Genomic DNA, 19,643 nt, shown 5'->3' with positions numbered 1-19,643 from the left:
ATGAAGCAAGATTGGTTCTCTTTGATTGATTACTGCTGGCATTTTTTTTCATGTAACTTTCTCTGCATCTCTTCCAGTTCTTGACGGTAAACATCTGCAGTGATATTTTGGCCCTGGTCAAGCAAGTTGTAATGGATAATAGTGGCTGTAGACCACCATACAGTGAGCGTAATTTTCTGTTGGTGCAATTTTGACTTTGGGAAGAATTTTGGAGCTTTGTTAGAGTTGAACCATTGTGCAGATCACTTGCTGTTGTTGTAAAGTATCCACTTGTCATCACAGGTGACAATTCAATCAAGAAATGGATCATTTCTGTTGGGGAAAATCAGCACAGAGCACAGTTCAAGATGGTGATTTTTCTGATTTACATTTGTCAAGCTTTTTCACTTTTTCAATTTGCTGGAGATGGTCTGAAATTGTGGAAATGTCAACACCCAATTCTTGTGCCATTTCTTGAACAGTTTGGTGAGGGTTTCTTTCCACTAATTCAGTTGTTCGTTTTCAACAGCAAAAGGATGTTTTCTGCCCTCCTTATCTTCAAGACTTGTATCTCCATTATGATACTTTTGGAACCAACTCTGTACTGTATGTTTGAAGATTGTTCCTTTTCCCCATGCTTGGTTTGAAATTATGAGCTGTTTGCAATGTATTATGGCCAAGTTTGAATTTGTGCAAAAAATAATGCACAATTTTTTTTTTCCATCAATAATTGTAAGTGTCTGAAATATTGGAAATAAAGTTTTAGTAAAGAATAAAAGTACTAATGAGTAGAAGAAAACTTTAGTTTTTTTCATTGGTATATATGAAGTCATAAAAGAGACAGGTTTCTTATCCCTATAAATGACTAAAATTTTAGTATAAAAATCCACCATTATTTTTTTTAACAACCTGAAAGTTTAACATCTGGCTCATGGACCAGGATGAGTCTTCTCTCCATATCAGCATACTCAAACTTTCAGTTGTCAATCAAACATAGTGTTTGGGTGTTCTCTTTCGGGGACATCACTCATCAATGCCTTGCAACCACTCTCATTTCCAATCTATCTCTTTTCTGATCAGCTGTTCCCTGACCCTCGACCCTGGCTATTTATGCTTTCATCTAGTTTTATCCCTTTACTTCAGGTCCCAGCCTTGAGTGGAAACATTCGTTGTCATGTCTCTCTCTTGGTAGTATCTGTCTTGTTGAGTCAGTCTTGGTTCTGTCTTCATGTCACATTAACTTTACCATCTGACTGTCTCATCTACTGAAGGTTACTTCCTTCCTCTGTTAGTCATTCTATAGTCTACTCACTACATTTAGACAAGTGAATACATTTCTCTTTTATTATTACAGCATTTTTTCATGTGACTGTGGCTGGTGGTGCCTCCCAATGTATATTTATTTTCCAAAATTCTGGATCCATATGCATTAATGGAATTAGTATTTCTTGCATCATCAAAAAATGATGATTCATAAATGAAAAGCAGAGAGGGAGTTATAGTGGGAAGTTTAAATGCTTAATAACATCATTATGCAGTATAACAATTCACTAGAAATTTCATGAGATTAAGTTGCCTAAAGGCCAGTGTCATACAAATCTCTAAGGCAGATGCACATGGAAAATAGCTTAATTGTGTGAGAGGTGCATATGTATAAGAAATACATTTTCAAGTAAGGAAAATATTAACATTTCACACTTGGAAGCATTAGGAACACCACTAGTTTTATTTTCAAATAGCTTATAATGATCTTCGTGCTATGAAAAACTGTTGTATTTCAACTTTAATTTTTATGTTTTATAAATTAGAATTTTATGCGATTCAAATTATGTACAAGACTATTAATATAAAGATTAGTATTTCCAAAAACTATCTTCTTAAAAGTTTAGGAGTAGAATTTAATACTCGTAAAACTTCTATTTGTCTTAGTTAATAATTGAAAATAAGGATTTTACAATAAACAGTGAACCACTGTAAATTATGAAGCAATGACAATATGTATTTTTAAGTTACATTTTATGTAATTATACTTTGTAAATATTATATGGAAAATGCTCCAAAATAACAGAAATTTCAGTAAAATGTAAGTTTTTATTTCTTATTGTTGTTTTTATGTTACTAGTATGGAAAAACTGACAAAAGACCTACTTACTCAGTGGTATGATGAAAGAGCTAGACAGATAGAACAGTACAGTCAGCTAGTTGATAATGCTCTTGAGCTTGTTCAGCTTGGACTTGAAAGAAATGTAAAGGTGTGTAATAACAGTTGTTTCTGGCCACAGAATCTTGTACAGTTGCTTGTTTTATATGTTTTTTTAATGTAAGTATTATAAAGAGATTGTGAAGGATTTCATACATAATGTTATGTATAAAACATATTCATTCATTTTGTGCAAGTTAAGTTTAATGTGATGTATATTGTTTGAGTGATATTAGTGTATTCATTATGTATGGTTTGATTATAGCTAGTTCTCGTAATATTAGTATCTTTGTTATATAACTTAATATGTGTGTGTCTATATATATATATATGTATATGTATGTATACACTTTGTTTACCCTTCTGTGTGAATTCCTGTACATGGTGAGAGGACCTCCCAGGGAAGTTCTGTTCTTTCTGGCTACCTCCTCTGGGATCTAAACATTCACCCACATGTTTGTCGTGTGTGGCGACCTGTGAAGGGGAGGTGAGGATCCTGGTGGTTGAGGGGTCCAACCCTAACACACCACTTTAGCCTTGAATTCCTGTAGATGGGCAGCCTTTGGGTGGCCCTCCTTGGGTCAATTGGCTGGTCCACTTGGGCTAGAGTCAACCAAGTACCAGTGTTGGAAGTTCTCAGCAGGTGTTGTGGACATTGTGTCTGATGCTGGTGTTTGGGTATAGTGCTCATGAAACCCTGGCTCTGCTGCAATGTCCTTGCATGACATTGTAGTGCATCCCCTCGTAGGGCTCCATGGTGGGTAGGGTCGGTGGGTACCGAAATTTTCCTTTTTTCCTACAGATCCTCCTACGAAAAATTTAAATAAAATAGTGAAAAAACAGTCAATAGGTAAATGACCATGTCTTGAAGACTCTGAGCAGCAATCTTCAACATCTGTAATACACGTACCTCATTTTTTTATATTACATTCTCTTTCAGAAAAACCCTTAGGGCAAATGCCCCTCTTTTTTATTCAGAAGGGACTAGAGGGACTTGCTGGCTCTCCAAAGTCAGTAAAGAAGCTTTGATCTGGAGACATAATGGTTCAAACATCCACATCCCAACACAGTGAACTCCTCTTGAATTCAAAGGCAATTGGGGATGTACGTATTGAGGTTACCCCTCATGCTACCATGAATTCATCACGAGGAGTTATTGTTCAGAGGGATTTGAAGAATGTCCCCGAGTCAGAGATTCTTGCTGGTTTCTTCACTCAAGGAGTTTCTGCAGTGAGGTACATCTCCACTCACAAAGATGGAGTTACAATGCCGACAAATATCCTCGTTTTGACATTTACATCACCACGTTTATTCCCCGACATCAGCAGAAAAATAACCAACATTTGGCAAAAACTAGTAACAAAATACGACACTCCAGTTAATATCACATTTATTCAAAAACCAGGCATGAAACTGAAGTCTACTATACTATGTAAAAACTACACTGACAAACACCATACCAACATTATTTATAAAATACAATGTGATAACTGCCACGACTATATTGGAGAAACAAACGGAAACCAGATTCAAACATAAAATGTCACTTTCACACGTTTTCGAACACTGCAAGTCAAATAAACACAACATAACCAACGAAAACACTCAAATACCAAATAAAGAAACAAACATATACAAATGCAAAATGTACGTTACCAGTGTAACGTGACGAAAAACTATCTTTCGCCTACCTCTTCTATCAACAAGTAGGATTAGAACCTGAGTAAGGCAGAAAAAATGTTTTTGGTTAAATATTAATTTCTTATTTAATTATTCATTTCTTTAAATAGTAATAAATCCCTGTTTTATTAATAATTTGTTTAAATATTAATAAATTCTCAGACATTTTGTTAGAGGGAGTATTGGTTAAATATATTCTGTTCTTTTTTCTGCCATCATTATTTTTGCAGTTTAATTAGATTCATGATTTATAGAAATATATTTGCCTTTTAAGTGCAAAATTCTACTTTAAATAATTCTGATGAAAAAATAAATTCCTTTCTTTCCTAATTTTAAATGATAGTGAGGAAATAGGGAATTCCTAGTTCATTGCAAGTGTTAAGTCATATTAATGCTATCAAATTATATGTAAAAATGAAGGGGAAAATGAACTTCATGAAAAGGTTGTAGAATTGGTATTATATTTTAATCGTATGAGAAAGCCCATTAAAAAACAAAACAGTTGAAATTGGACACTTTCTTCAAATAAATTTGATTAAGATATTGTGTACTTGTGTATATTTTGAATGTCTGTTTTTGTTCTTATTCTAATAAATATAGCATAAACAGTATAATAACTATATTCACAAACTTGTTACTTCCCTTAAGTTAAGCAAGTATAATGTTCTGCTCAAAAATTATATGTAATTGAGGAAACACATGTTCACTGTCTAAGCCAGAAAACCTGCTTAAGCCATAAATTTTACTCGGTTCCACGTGGTTCCACCTTAGACAAGTTTTACTGTATTTCTTTTATCTTCACTTAATTTTCCTTATGTTGTATTTCCTTTCTAAGAGTATATCTCACTTTCAAGCTGTTTCATGTGAGGATTTTTCAGTGTTTAGTCTAAAACATTATAAATGGAGCTAAGATACAACATCTTATGGAACTGTTACAATCTGTAAAAAAAGTATTTATAGAGTTGAGGTACATTATTGAGAAGAGAAAACAAACCAGGGCACAGTAATCTCAGTATTTGTTTTTGTTTATCCAAGCATTGATATATTATTTACTTAGAAGAAGTGTTTATATTATGTGGATGATATTCAGGGATTAGAAAAACTTCTTGATGACCTGGAAACCATGGAAACCTTGGTGTACAGCTGTCATATGGACAAAAAATTATCCTTTGAAGAGCTAGAAAAGATGAACAGTATAGAAAAACTAAACCTTATGATGTCTATGGTAAATGTTCCTTCCTTAAACTTTTTTATAAAATCAGCTTGTATCTGTTATATAAGTATATTTAATGATAGAAGTAAAGAGAAAAAAATATTTTATTTATTTCTGTACTGTGAGCTCTCTGTGGAGTTGAGGCAAATAATTTTGCAACCAACAAGTACAATCCACCAATAATTCTGAGTTACTTGAGATTAAATCATATTGTTTAATAAACAAAGCAATAACAAAAATACTGCTTTAAAATTTATCTCTGTCATGTAAATATTAAAGGAGATAACTTAAAATTCACTTCTTAAACACACCTTTTCTTATACTTTAGTCTACACTCAATGAAAGTTTCTGTTTTCTTCCCATATAAACATTGGTATGACTTACACCTCATTTGCTTCAGTCTTTATACCTCACTATATCATTCATAACAATTTTAATCTTGTGACTACTTCCACCTATGTCAGTAAGCCCTCTGTACCAGATCTGCATAGAAGCTTCCTATTATTATTTTTTTATTCACTTTTTCTGGACAGTAGAAATGACAGTAATGGTTTTACATGATTACTGCAGGTTTCTCTTTAAGATCATTATTATGTTTTTACATTTTCTTTTGGGTTTCCTTTAGATCTTTTATAGCAGATTTTGTTTATTCTTTTTATTTTACTTGAAAAAAATGGAGACATCTATTTAACATGAATAAACACGTTCACATTTGAGACAGAGTTGCCTATGCTTCTTCTCTTCTACCTGATGCATTTAGCATTACCAAGATATTAGGGATGAGGGGCAATTTTCATGAAGGGCATAAAGTTAGTTCTTCATATGCAGAAAGGTAAAGTTTTATGTACAGTATGATATTTTTTCTCCTATTAGCTCTAAATCTGAATTTGTGGGGGATTAAGGGTGTACTCTATATTTCTGACACTTTACTTTGCTCAGGCAGAAAATGGAGAAGCCTTTATCAGATATTCTACCTCCTGTACCTTAGTTGCAACTAGTACATCAGGTTTGTAATGTTTTGAGTATTTCTTCATAAGCTCGTGAATCTCCTCCTCCTTTACTGGGGGAAAATTATTCATCTGATTACTTAGTTTCTCTTCTTTTACTAGATATTACTGTGTGTGTAAGGAGATTTGCTGATTATTTGAAAAATGATGCTACTGTGACTTATCCTCCTTATTGATAGAATCACCATGCCTTGGCTTTTCATTGCCTTGAGAACCCTTATTTGGACTCTCAGAAGTTAGATCCTTTTCTTCCTATCAGTTTACCTCAATCAATTTTCTAAAATTTGTCTATCACAACAGTTTTGCATTTTCTTATCATCTTTGCAGCCGATGTTTGAAGCTTATCACTAATCTTCTGCACAATTTTCAAATGGTCAGAGTCATTTATTGGTTTCTACTTTGGTTGTGCTTTCTGCTTTCTCCTCGGTATCTTTTATGTAGATAAAAATCTTGCTAGAGGGAGTTCACCTTCATGCTTTTGTCCTTAGAAATCTCAGAGAAATTTCTTTTCTCAGACAGTAATTTATTGCTGGTATTCCTGATTCCATGGAATCCCTTTTTACCCTGGCTTCTTGACTGTCCCAAATATATTCTACAGGACAGTTTCTTGTATCTCTCGTTCAAGCTTCAATATCTTGAAATTTGGCATCATAATCCATTGTAATACAAGGACAATTCTGACGTTACCTAGAGTGGAGTGCAAAATACAGTACCAGTGACTGCCTCATAGGTCAGGTCCTGTGAGATATCAACTCAGAGGGTTTGTGTTTGACCTTCACCACAGATCACTGGAACATTCAAGTTCTCAGAAGAGGATTAGTCATTTAGTTCACTTCCCCTTCTCCACTGTTTCTCATACTAAAAGGACTCTATTACATCCAACCATCAAGCTCAAGCCATTCAGGATCATCGACACAAAGGGGCCATAGTGTGCATTAACTTCTCTCTTGAGGGTTGGTAGTCATTATTGTTTTTAATACTAACATAGACAGGTGATTTATGACCTGTAATTGACTTTTCTCATTTCAGTTGTTTCCTTCTTGGTTTTCAGTGGAATCATTTCTTTTGCTTTAGTGGGTTTTTTTCACCTGGATTATAGAGAACAAAATTCAGTGTTGTTGATGTCTGTTTGTATCTTTCAGTCATAGAGATTTTGCAGCATTGTCTCCATTTCATGCATGACAATAACCTACACTTTCAATACATTTTTTTGTTCCAGATAATCAGGTCCTTTTTGTGTCAATTTCACTTATTGAGCATTCATACTCACCATTACATGGACGACTGGCTTCTTTTTGATTTTCCTGCTACTTGATAGAACTTCATGCTCAAACTCTGTTATCAGAATCTGTGAGACCTGAGTTTCTTATCAAATAGAAGTCTGTTGTTATTTTCACACAGTGCCTTGTACATTTATAGATGTTTTTCAATTTCAGACTGTGTTGGGCCCCACCTTCTGCTTTATGCCTTCAGACTATGGAAAGGGTAGTTCTTCAAATACAGTTTTTTCTCTTCCTCCACCAGCACTTGCATTTCTATCTCTTTTAGAGATGTGTACATCCTTAGAATCATTCATTCCTTTATATTGGGCTCATTTCCAGACCCTCCATTGGTCATTACAGGACTAGTGGAATGTATGCACAGATGTATTAGATTGTCTGGTGGTCTTGTTGCCTTCCACTTTATCTTCACTCATGGTTGGAGAGGGAGAACACAACAGTCAATGCTCCTTTTCTACCCCCATGTACAGAGATACATCTTTTCACAAATTCTTCTCTCCAGAGTTGGAGAGCTTGTATGGAGAATAGGCCTATAGACAGAAAAGGAAACATTTCTTCACCAATCTATTAGAGCTTCTAGCAATTCCATGAGCTATGACACAGCTTCAATCTGTTGTGAGGAATGGTGTTAATACTAAGATAGTTCACTGTAATCTTGTACCTTTCAAAGTGAGGGGCACTCATTCCAGTTCCCTTTGCTTTCAAACATTGAAATTTCTCTTTTGAACTCGCAAACATCAGATTGTTATCTTGTCTTGACATGTTTCAGATGTAATGAATTTTAGTAGCCAATCAGTTATCTTATCCAAACAGAGCTCTTCTCATGGGATAGATGTTTCATCCTTAAATTTTTTATTGGATTTGCTCAGGTCTCTGAACATCTGATCTCAATGCTTTTGCCACAGCCTGGGATGCTCAACTCCTGTCCTTCTTATTTATTATACCTAACCTTCTGGCTTTGGGTGTGTATGCTCTCAGCCAGGATTGGATGGGTCTTCATGCTAGCACCTGAATTGAACAAATAAAGGTTGGTTTGCCTTTCAAAATTAAGAATGTGGCTAACCATATTATGCTGTCTCTAAAGCATTGTTTTTTGGGACTCTACAACACATATTCTCTCCCTTCATTTTTCAAGGAGAAGAAAGTAAAACTGGATATTCCCCTCCCTAAACCTGGACAGTTTTCCCAGATGTTTGGTGGGATCTTCCTCATAATTCTGGTTCAGAGATGACACGTCACTATTTGGTTGTATTGGGCATGACTTTTCAATGTGGTAATTATATTAACTTCCATAATCATGGAAAATGGTCCTTGACTCCCTGTAATTCCACATTAAAAGCATCATATTCTTGAACCATTGGTTGAACTTTGTTCCATATCTTCTTCATAATTCCTGGTTTTTTATTAACCTGAAGATTACCTAAGAAGGTCAAAACATTGTTCTCTACTTTATCATAATAAACGTTTTAATACTCATACCAGCTGTCTTGAGATACAACCTCAGAATTACAGGCCCAGGAACTCAACCCAAAAGTTAAAGAAAGTTGCATGCAAGTCACCAGAATTAAGAAGAGAAGGCAAGCAATACCCTAGAAGATAAGCCTTCTCCCTTACCTTTAAAAGCACATAATGTAACAAACTCTATTCTTATTTAAACAGCTGAAGATTATAAACCTAAATTCTTCACTTGAGAGGTAAAGCAACATCCCTGCCCCAGAAATTATAGGTTAAGATTAGTATTCAGTGCCGTAGACGAGATAACTCGTCCAAGCCGATCAGTAACACAGTGCCAAGGACAAGTTAATTCGTTCTCAATAATACCTAACTGCAATGCCAGATGTCAGCACCATATATGAATTGACCTACTTTCTGAAATGTTAATACAGCTTTTAACATAAAATTTCTGAAATTCTTGTTATGTTTTTAGTAACAGCTAAGGGAGTTCTAAAAAACTGGCTGACAAATAAATTTATAAGAAGTTTATTTACAAAATGAAATTGAGAGTGACAGTATTATAAACATAAAATCACAACTTTGGGCAGGAAACTTTTAAAAACTGGGTTTAAGCAATAAATACAAGAAAATATCAAGGCAGGTTAATCTCAGTTCACAAGATAGAGAAACTTCAAATATTTTCACAAATTTACTTGGACTGACAAAAATTGTAAAATTAACTTTAGTAACAATACAAAAGCTATGAGATTTTTAGTGATTGTTTTTATGTTGTTGTCTTTTTAATTTCTGAAAATGGAGGCCTTGAACCTTCCACTGATTTATTTGAATGAAAAAATATGAGAAAGTTTTGATTAATGATGACAAAAAACAAATACAAAGTTAAGATTTATTTGAATGTTTTTGTTGTTATTTTTAATTTTTAAAAGTGGTGATTTATCATAATCTTCCATTGATGCTCATCGCCTCATAATCCAGGGGTCGTTGGTTCGAATCCTAGTCACACCAGACATGCTCGCCCTTTCAGTCATGGGGGCATTATAATGTGACAGTCAATCTCACTATTCATTGGTAAAAAAGTAGCCGAAGAGTCGGCGGTGGGTGGTGATGACTAGCTGCCTTCCCTCTAGTCTTACACTGCTAAATTAAGGATGGCCAGCTCAGATAGCTCTCGTATAGCTTTGCACAAAATTCAAAACAAACCACACCATTGATGCTTCTGGATTGAAAAAAAAAAAAAAGAAATAGGCTTGATTAATAATGAAAAAATATATAAATAAAAATGTAAGGTTTACAATGATGGTTTTGTGTTGTTTTTTTAAGTTATAAAAGTAGGTTATATCACTTGGAAATATTACATAAAAGCTATAAATTTATCTACAAAACAATTTACATAATAGTTAACATTACATTGTAATCACCTATTTTACCAAAATGATCTTACACTTGTCATATATATTCAGCTTTTATTATTATTATTTTGTTTATTACATAGTTCACTTTATTTCATTTGTGCCTTGTCACTTTAATCAGTCTCACTTTGTATATTCTTGCCAATAAAAAAAGAAATAAAACTGATTAAAAATTTATATAAAAGACCAGCTTTAAAAATAATGTTTGTTATTCAAACTTTAATCAGATATTCACATAAACTGTGAAGAAAACCTGAGAACAATAAAATTATCTACTCTTCAGGAAAAATGCAACTCATTTATTAGCTATAGTGTGTTTTTAGTGAATTAAAATCTAAAACAGGTCTAGGTTAATGTGTTATGTGATATCTATATTTCAGAGTGACGAAGAAAACTTTGTCAAGAATGTAAAGCAGTGGCTTCTTCCCTTTTTAAGTCGATGTGAGAAGCATCAAAGTGGGAGCCAGAAAACACTGCTAAAAGAGTATTTGATTGGCTTAGCAGTGAATGACCTAAAACCTTGTTTGAAGATTTTTCAAAGTGTACGAAAGGATGTAAGAGCTGTTTATCCATCTCGCTTTGATAATTCATTATTATCAGGCCTCTGTTATTAATTACAAATTCGGTTAATAAGGAATATTCACACTGATTATGGAGGTTGAAAAATTAGCCATCAACTCAACTTAAAATAATTAGTGTATTCCTTTCATGTTACTTAACTTAATCTAGGTTGTAATAGACTTTTATTGTAATTTTTTTTTGTAGTCTGATCCAATCATTGGAGACATTGATGAGCTTATTACCTTGGCTTTGAATTGTGTCTACATTTGTGAAAGGTAATATTTACTTTTTCTCTTATAGAAGCTCTAATCTTTCTCTCCGAGGGGTATGATTGGTGATATTAAGTTTTTTTGTATAGAGAAATTGGTTGGAATTTCCAAATTTAAGTATTTATTTTTGCATTTTTTTTTTATATCCAGTCTGTAAACTCTAAAAAATTATTTTTACGAGTTTTAAAGATGTCTTATTTATTTTAACCAGGAATGACCAACTGAACTATGCCTTTTTGATTTTGGACTGTCTACCTCAAAGGGGCTCAGGGTAAGTGAACCATGCAATAAAAAAAACTGGATATATTATTAAAATTTTAATGGAAAAAATGTTTTATTCTCTCTCTCACTAGTTTTCATATTCTGTTGAAATTTTTTTATTTGTTATTCACTTTGACTTTTTGAAATATTAAATAAAAGAACATTTCAACTGAAAATTTTACTTGTAAGTAAAAACTTTATTATGTAAACAAATATAGAATGCAGTATTTATTTTTAAGTGAGTTAAGGTAACTAATACTTATGTGTTTTACTGCAACTAAACTAGTGGCATAAATACAAAAGATGGGCCCCCTGCATAAATAGTAATTGGACTCCCTACATTTATATCCCTATAATTGTAATTACAGTTCTGACTGATTTAGGCTCATTTTTGGTTTAGTGTGCATGCACACTGAAACTGAGAGGGATGTGAGGGCATACTTGTGTCACTGGATTAAATTGTCTTTTATTTAAGAAACGAGAATACAGTGTAATGTAAAATTTTTTCAAATTCTCATAATTGCTTGTGATAAATGTACTTTTGTGAAGTGACAAGACTAAAAGAAAATTATTAATTAAACTTTTATTTGCACATTTTTTCTGAAATCATGAATGACATGCTACTGGTTGTTTTAAAGACTTCAGGTTTCAGAGCAGCTGAAAAATTTGTCAAAATATAATTGCTGAAAACCTTGAACTAAAATTGTTGTTTTCCATATTATTGTGACAGTAGAAATCTCAAAGCTAGAAATTCTGTTATTGTGTTTTTAAGTTATAGTAATGTTTTCAGTGGTCAAAGCAAGAAGCTTGATAAGCTACATGATAAAGTGGACCAGCTTGAGAAACACTTGAGGTAAGAATATAAAACTTGTTTCTTAATTCTTATGTCGTACATACAGGAGGTAGACAAAAAAAAGTGACCACTTTTGAAAATGTTATTAATTTGTTACATTTTTTTCTTCGATAACAAAATATGTAAAACTATACATTTTTAGGACACACTTGACAAGATCTGTTCAAATATGATCTCAAATTTCAATTTTAACACTGGCTTTTGTAAATATCTGAATTTTCATGATTTTAGTTACATTTTCTCATACAAACTATTGTGCACCTGCTATAGTTTCTTAGATCTTATTCCAATTAGCCTACAAAATGATCATACAGGTTTTTCTTCAATTATGGGGTCATTAAAAGATGTCTTAGAAAAAGAGAATTGATGTTATGGAATGGCCAGATCATTCACTTAATATCAGTCTGATTGAAGATTTAAGGGCTAAGTAAAGTCAGTTAATTAAAGATCACAAGTCAAAGATGGAAGATAAACTTTTTGAAGTACTCAAGGAAGGATGGCAGTCAATCACTCGGGAATATCTGTACAAACTGAAAAAGCATAACACGTCAGTGTGAAGCAGCACTACAATCCGTGGGAATGTTGACTAAATATTACCTTGTGAAACTGGTTTGTGTTATTCTGAGTTTTATTTTTGTTTGATTATTACAGAAAAACTTGTTGAATCATACAGTAGGCTAATTGGAATAATAAGTTCTAAGTAACTAAAATAGGTGCACAACACTTTTTATGAGAAAATGTAACTAAAATCATGAAAATTCAGATATTTCAAAAGCCAGCATTAAAATTGGGATTTGAGATCATACTTGAACAGATCTAGCTAAATGCTTTCTAAAAATGCATAGTTTTACATATTTTTCTGTTATCTAATAAAAGATATAACAAATTAACAATATTTTCAAAAGGGGTCACATTCTTTTGTCCATCCCCTTGTATGTGTAAGTTTGCTAGAGTATGCATACATATTCAGAGAATGAGTTATGAAGGAAAATTAATATAACTTTTCAAGCAAAAAACATTGATCTGTTACAGCAATAAACAATTTTTAGTGGTTTTCTTGCATTATTTCAAGAGAGGTAATAACATTTTTCATTCTTATAATGACTTTGATTTGATTTAATATTGAGCATTAGAGTGTGTGTGGTTATGTGGTCAATTGTTTGTTTAACATAGTTGAGAATTAGTAGTTTCCAAAAATACTGTTAGTCATTTATTACAGTACACAAGAAAAGTTTAAAAGAAGAATTATGCTGTTATGTGTTGTGAGTAGCTTTTTGACTATGATTATGGTTTTAATTTTACTGTTGTTTTAGTGTTGCAGAGATTTTTGAGAAGAATGGAAATCCTATGACATTAGGATATATCTGCAAATACCAAGACAATCCTGAAATTGTGAAACAGATACTTGTACAATTAACAAGGAAGGTCAGTCACAGGTGAGAAGTTCTCTAGAAGTAAGAAGTTGTGTACATTTTGTAGATCTGCTTGAGATTATTATTAACATGTATTTTTATTACTTTTACTTTACAAGGGTTCCAGCATTAACTGAATCCCAGTGGAGAGCTTTGTTACTGGAGATGTTAGACATGCAGCAGCATATTTTCCCCTGCATTACTGCTGAGGATTGTTACGAAGTAAGTTATAACTTCCTGAAAAATCCTGGTAATTACTGTTTGTGCATTGTAAGATTTTGATAAATTCTATAAATATTTTAATCTTTTTATAAATTACTGTAAAGTAACATTTCTAGTTCTCTGGAATGCAGTAGGATAGATGTAACACTTTAGAAATTAGTATAACTTCCTGTAATATATAATAATGTAATGAAATTAGCATAAGCTTTGTAAAATGCCAACAGTTTCTAAGAACATCATAACATTCTGATGAGTGCTATGAATATTATAACATCTGCTAAGCAGAAGTGATAAAAATAGCATACTGACTACCTGAACATTGTAACATTTTGAAGATTTCTGTAAAATAAATGTAGCCTTTATATAAATGCTCACTTTAAGATGTAAAGATTGGAAAATCTTGTAGTATATATATCTAACATTTTGATGAGTAGTATTAGGTTTCTGTAATATTTAACAACTATTAATAAGTGAAGACTGTAACATTCTTGGAAAATCCAACAAGAATCAAGGCTATTGAAACATTTTAGTGACAGAAATTATGAATTAACTGTTTATTTTAAGATTTTAGAAAAACGCTAAGCATTGAAGTTATAATGACTTTCTGTGAAAGGAAAATTATCAAGTGTGATTGTTTCTTAACATTCAAGAGCAAGTCATGAAGTGTTAGTTGTATTTTATCATTCCTGGCTAACCTATATATTTCTAACATTTTTAAATTTTAAGGTTTAAAACATAAGGTATCAACACTGTTGTAATAGTTTAAGGCTTTTTGCAATATAGTATCAGTATTTTTTTATCTGTGTTAAATTGTTTATGATTTATAAATTCTCCATAAGAGATAAAGAGCATGCAGAGCTCAATATTTGTTATTTATTACTAACTAATTATTTACTCTTCATATATATTCATATAAAATCTCTAAAATTTTGAGTTTATGACTAAAGTTTTGAATTCTCTATTAGATTTTCACAGAGTCCTTGTTGTGTTCAGGCAGTAAAGAGAACATATCCCTAGCTGGACAGATGTTGGAGAGTAGCCATAATGTTGTTAGAAAAAAATCCCCTTTGATCATGTCTTCTCAGACAAGTGGTCCATTGTATTCCAACAAGGTTCCATACCACAAAGCTGTAAAACTTGTACTGGTTGCTGCTCAAGAATATTTTAACTCCTCTGCTACCCTTTCAGATCCTTGCATGGCTCTTGCCAAGTAGGTTTTTCCAAGTGTAAGACACAAGCATGATTTATTGAACAAATGCAAGATTAGTAAATTTACCCCTTTCTTTCACTTAAAGCCTTGTTTTTACCCATTCTACTCATAACTCTTTATGAAAACCTAATGAATATAATATTTATTTGATTAATGCAAACTCCCTAATGGCTCAGTGATAAATCTGTGGGTTTATATTGCTAAAAACCAGATTTTTGCTGTGCACAGATAGCCTATTATAAAGCTTTGTGCTTAATAATTAAAAAATAAAATGGAAATCTGAAATTGGTTCTAGTTTAAAAGTATTCAACTAGAATTTTCAGCATTTATAGAACTTAGTGTTGAACACATTCACTGAGAATGCTTTTAGTGATCTTTGGTTCTCATCAATCTAATTTGACATTGCTCACCCTTTTTTAAACAAATTTTTATTAAAAAGTTTAAAGAACCATTATGCTTCTCCTAACATATTTGTTTTTTTCATTTTGTATCGTTTGTTTAGTGTAATTTATTAGGGGAAAAAAAATCAAAACTTCTGCACAGGTTTAAACTGTCTCACCTGTAAACAAAACCTTTAGAATTTTTTTATCATTTAAAAACATAGGTTATACTTTTAAAAGGATATTATCCTTTCATAACACAATCACTCATGTCTTGATTCTCTTGTGGTTTTGACTTTTTGTTAGTGGTTTTATGCTCTAGCACTTTGTTGCTGAGAATTTTTGATGCCACAGCATGTGGTCTGAAGAGTTGTACATGAATCTACTAATCAAGCTATTGCCAACATTTAGATATTAATGGATAGAGTATATTATAAACTGTTTATGTCAGTGCAGAGTAGATAAAGTTTCGACTGTAGTTTATGTAACCTTAAGATAAGATACTGACTAGCTAAAACTCCTGTAGAATTTAATGGAGACTTTAAATGCTGTAGGAACAAATGAAGAAAACCTGAAAAACAGTTTATAGTTTCCTAAAATGATATTTTGCTTCCTGATATTTTTTTTGTTAAATTGTTTGTGTTTCAAAGCTACAGAAATTTTCTTCTTTGAATAAACATCAGATAGGACTTATTAGGTTTACCAAGTGTAGTAGGTGATAACAACATATTCAAATAACTCAAATGCTTACTTAAATAATTTTGTTAAGTTTTTCTATTGTGAGAAGGGAATACAAATCATTTGTTTGCAGTAATAGCAGTAACATTTTCAGAAATGTTTAAAGTTAGGATGCTCCTTCAAAACTAAGCTCACAAAACATATTATATGCATCTATATAAAAAGAAACAATTAGACTCTAGAAAAAAATTTAGTAGATTCAGCTCATGCAGAATAGGATTAGCACGAGAATCTTCTACATCAGTAAAGACCAGGAACAAAAAATTCAAAATGTCATTCATGTCTTCAGCTATCTCTATTAGGTCCAAAGAATCGAGATAATATACATTATAGGTATTTTAGTTAATTACAATTTAGTTAATTGCTGTAATGAACATTGTAGTATTTGCAACATTTTATAATTCAGTACTAAAATCTAAACAATATTACTACAAGTGTTTTAAATCTATATAAAAATGTTTGATATTGTGCTCAGATTTTACTTAGACGTACATCAGTTTTTAACCCATTCACTGTGATTGGTACACATATGGCTTCTAAACTGTTATTATTATTTTTTTGTTGCTCACTGTAGCAACTTGTCAGAGTTAATGCTATCTAGCAAATCCATCAAATAATTATTTATGGCAGCTTAGGTGGCACTTACTACTTAAGGTGAAATTACAGTCCAGCAGATAAAAGAATGCATTAGGTGTTTACTCCGTGATTATACTTTGAACTTTAACTTTAGTGAAAAGAAAAAGAAGTTTGTAACATGCTTAGTAAAACTTGAATTTATTTATTGGTGTCATTTGCATATAAACTGTTGACTTTCATTTGTCACTTATTTAATTATTAATTTTCACTACATTAACTGGAAACAAATGTATTTATGGTTTACAATATAAGAGGCAAGTTGAAAATAAAATTAACTGTTAGTTGTGGCTGCTTGAATTGATTTTTAAATAACTCGCTCATTTAGGACCAGCCTGCAACTTCTTCAAGATGTACCTCCAAGTATAGAAGATGAACTGGACCTTATTAGTTCATTGTCACTTTTGGATGAGTTTTCTGTTAATATTTTGCCATTACAAGGTGAGATGTTTTTTATTTTGTGAAAAAAGATAAAAATTTTCAATATTTGGCACTGCTGCATTTTGTTTTATTATACCAGTGATGAACACATTAGCTGGACCTTTGGTTCAACTGACCCTGGCAGCTTCACAGTTTTAGGGTTAATTAATCAATAAGTTTCATCATATGCAAGGTAATTGATAGATCTATTTCATTATTTTAGAAAATTGTTTTTGTTGTACCAGTTCTCACTGTTAAAAGATTAGGTTTATTTCATCAAACAGCTAGGTTTACTGTTTCAGGATTAAAGTTTATTTTCTAGATTCAGTCAGTAAGTCTCAAAAAATGATTTAATAATTTTACATTTGTGTATTCTCATTATAATTTATGGTAATGTTATTATGCAAAATGTAATTAACATCTTCATAGCAGGTTTTCTTTTGTTTCTAATACAGAACATCAACATTGAAAAGGATTCATAAACTACACCTTAGATGTAAGATGTTAAAAGTTTATGAGTAATTCTGTTGTGTTGTATGATTTGTGTATTATCTAGGCTTATAAGTGTTCATTTTGGATGTTACAGAATAAATAGCCAAATTTTAAAACAAAATGTATATGATTAATTGAAGTTAAATCTTTAAATTTGAAATAGTAAACAGTTGCATCTGGTATTTGTATTACACTTTTAAACATTAACAATATTTTTGGTAAGCTGAAAGACTACATAGGTTACACAAAAGGTGTTTATACTGTAATGAAGGAGAATATTTCAGAACAGGGACAATGTAAACAATTTGATAAATCATTTTATTTTTTTCATTACAAGAGCATTATCAATATCTAAACTACTTGCTTTTTCCAATGTAGTTCGACAGTGTCAAAATCGACTAGAATTGGTTCAGAAAGCTCTTTTATCTAAACCTGGGGCTTATAAACAACCACAAAAGGTATGTTTTTCAGGGTACATGTTTGAGTATGTTTAACTTACATAGACTAGCCAAAAATGTGTTTTGAGGATGAACCTGACTTGTAAGTGTAATGAGACATAACCTATATATGTCACCTTTGTGAACTCAGTAGTGATGTAGATGACACCAAAGATCCCTGATTAGGATTTTCAGGATCAATTGTGAAACAACTGATGAAACACTACCTTGGAAAAGGTTATATATTATATACTTATAATTATTATATAAGTCTGGAATTATGCCACTTTTTCTTTGAAAATAAAATTGTTCTTTTTTGTGAAACAGTTAGGACTAATTGGAAGAAGATACCTAAATTTGCACATCTGAAGAAGGGAGATGCTGAAACCAAGAGGCAAGAGAATATTTTAGTACTTCAATGGAAAGACAAATGTTCTGTTGCTTTGCTTAGTAAAGTACATAAAGGTGAAATGAAACACAGTGGAAAGGATGATTACAAAATTAAGCAACCAATAATCAAACCCCCATGGTTTTAGATTATACTTTCAACATGAGGCCAATTGGCAAAAGTGGCATGCAAATTGAACACATTGATTGCCTTTGTAAATGTGTGAAGTGGTACAAGAACCTCTTATGTTTTCCACCTAATTCATATATCAATTTTGAATTCTTATCATATGTATCTATTAAAAACTGACAAGAAGCCGTCTTTGAGACAGTTTAGTTACAATATAGTTTGCCAATTATTGGAAAGGTATGGAAGGGTGACAAGTCTTTTTCCCATGAAGACGTAGTCTTAATATTTCTGATAGAGTTATTGGCAAAGAAGCATTTTTTCAGCAATTTTTAGAAAGCTTTCCATCCTCAGGAGCTAAAAAAGTGGAAAAAGACAATGCCATATATGTATGCACAAGAAGTGAAAAAATGGTTACTACCTGGTGTAAAGAATGTAGAGTAACACTGTGCATTGGAGAATGTTTTTGTTATTTTCATATCCTAAAAACATTTGAACTTGTAATAAGTGAGTCTTTAATTATGTTCCCTTTTCATTTTCTTTCATATTTTGTTCAGAATTCATAATAATGCTAAAGACTGTGTTTAAGAAATTTTCTTTCCTGATGTTTCACATCTGTGGTGAACTGCTACCTACATCAATCCCTCTGTTTAAGGGTTAATGATCTTTAACATGAAAGTCATTTCCAAAACTACGTATTATGAGTGAATTATTTACCTTAGTTTGACACCTTGTTTGTCATTTTGCTTTGAATACAAGAAGGAGTAATTGGCTATCTTGTAACTGATCATTCTGCTATTAACTTTGTGGTTACCATATAATTAGCCAAATTACTATGTGGTAAGTCTATTTACGTTGATGACAACTGTCTGATTCATAAAGGTGACATGTGGCCAAACACAAAAATATGGGTGTTTTGTTGTACCAAAGATTGTGGTTCTTGCCATTCTTAGTCTCATTTGCTTATCCTCAAGTAGTGTTTTGTTTTGTTGTGCTATTAAACATACTAAACTATTAT

General features: G+C 32.0%; 1 protein-coding gene across 10 annotated transcripts in view; it reads left to right on the top strand.

Annotated features, from left to right (window-relative positions):
* LOC143249085 (NBAS subunit of NRZ tethering complex-like) overlaps positions 1–19,643 on the top strand; it is a 230,774-nt gene that overhangs the window by 106,855 nt on the left and 104,276 nt on the right. For 9 of the 10 annotated variants that reach the window (XR_013027512.1, XR_013027511.1, XM_076498317.1 and 6 more), the window contains 11 exons: positions 2,102–2,231; positions 4,950–5,084; positions 10,604–10,777; positions 10,989–11,059; positions 11,265–11,324; positions 12,105–12,167; positions 13,481–13,603; positions 13,699–13,801; positions 14,767–15,011; positions 17,091–17,203; positions 18,053–18,132. Coding sequence is in view for 8 of the 10 variants with exons in the window: in XM_076498317.1 (XP_076354432.1) it covers positions 2,102–2,231; positions 4,950–5,084; positions 10,604–10,777; positions 10,989–11,059; positions 11,265–11,324; positions 12,105–12,167; positions 13,481–13,603; positions 13,699–13,801; positions 14,767–15,011; positions 17,091–17,203; positions 18,053–18,132 (1,297 nt within the window). In the remaining 2 variants the exon portion in view is untranslated. The remainder of the gene's footprint in view (positions 1–2,101; positions 2,232–4,949; positions 5,085–10,603; positions 10,778–10,988; positions 11,060–11,264; positions 11,325–12,104; positions 12,168–13,480; positions 13,604–13,698; positions 13,802–14,766; positions 15,012–17,090; positions 17,204–18,052; positions 18,133–19,643) is intronic. The other variant, XM_076498320.1, reaches the window with a different exon arrangement.

This window comes from Tachypleus tridentatus, chromosome 4 (genome assembly GCF_004210375.1).
Source record: "Tachypleus tridentatus isolate NWPU-2018 chromosome 4, ASM421037v1, whole genome shotgun sequence".
Lineage (NCBI taxonomy): Eukaryota > Metazoa > Arthropoda > Merostomata > Xiphosura > Limulidae > Tachypleus > Tachypleus tridentatus.
This window is presented reverse-complemented; position numbering and strand designations above follow the sequence as displayed.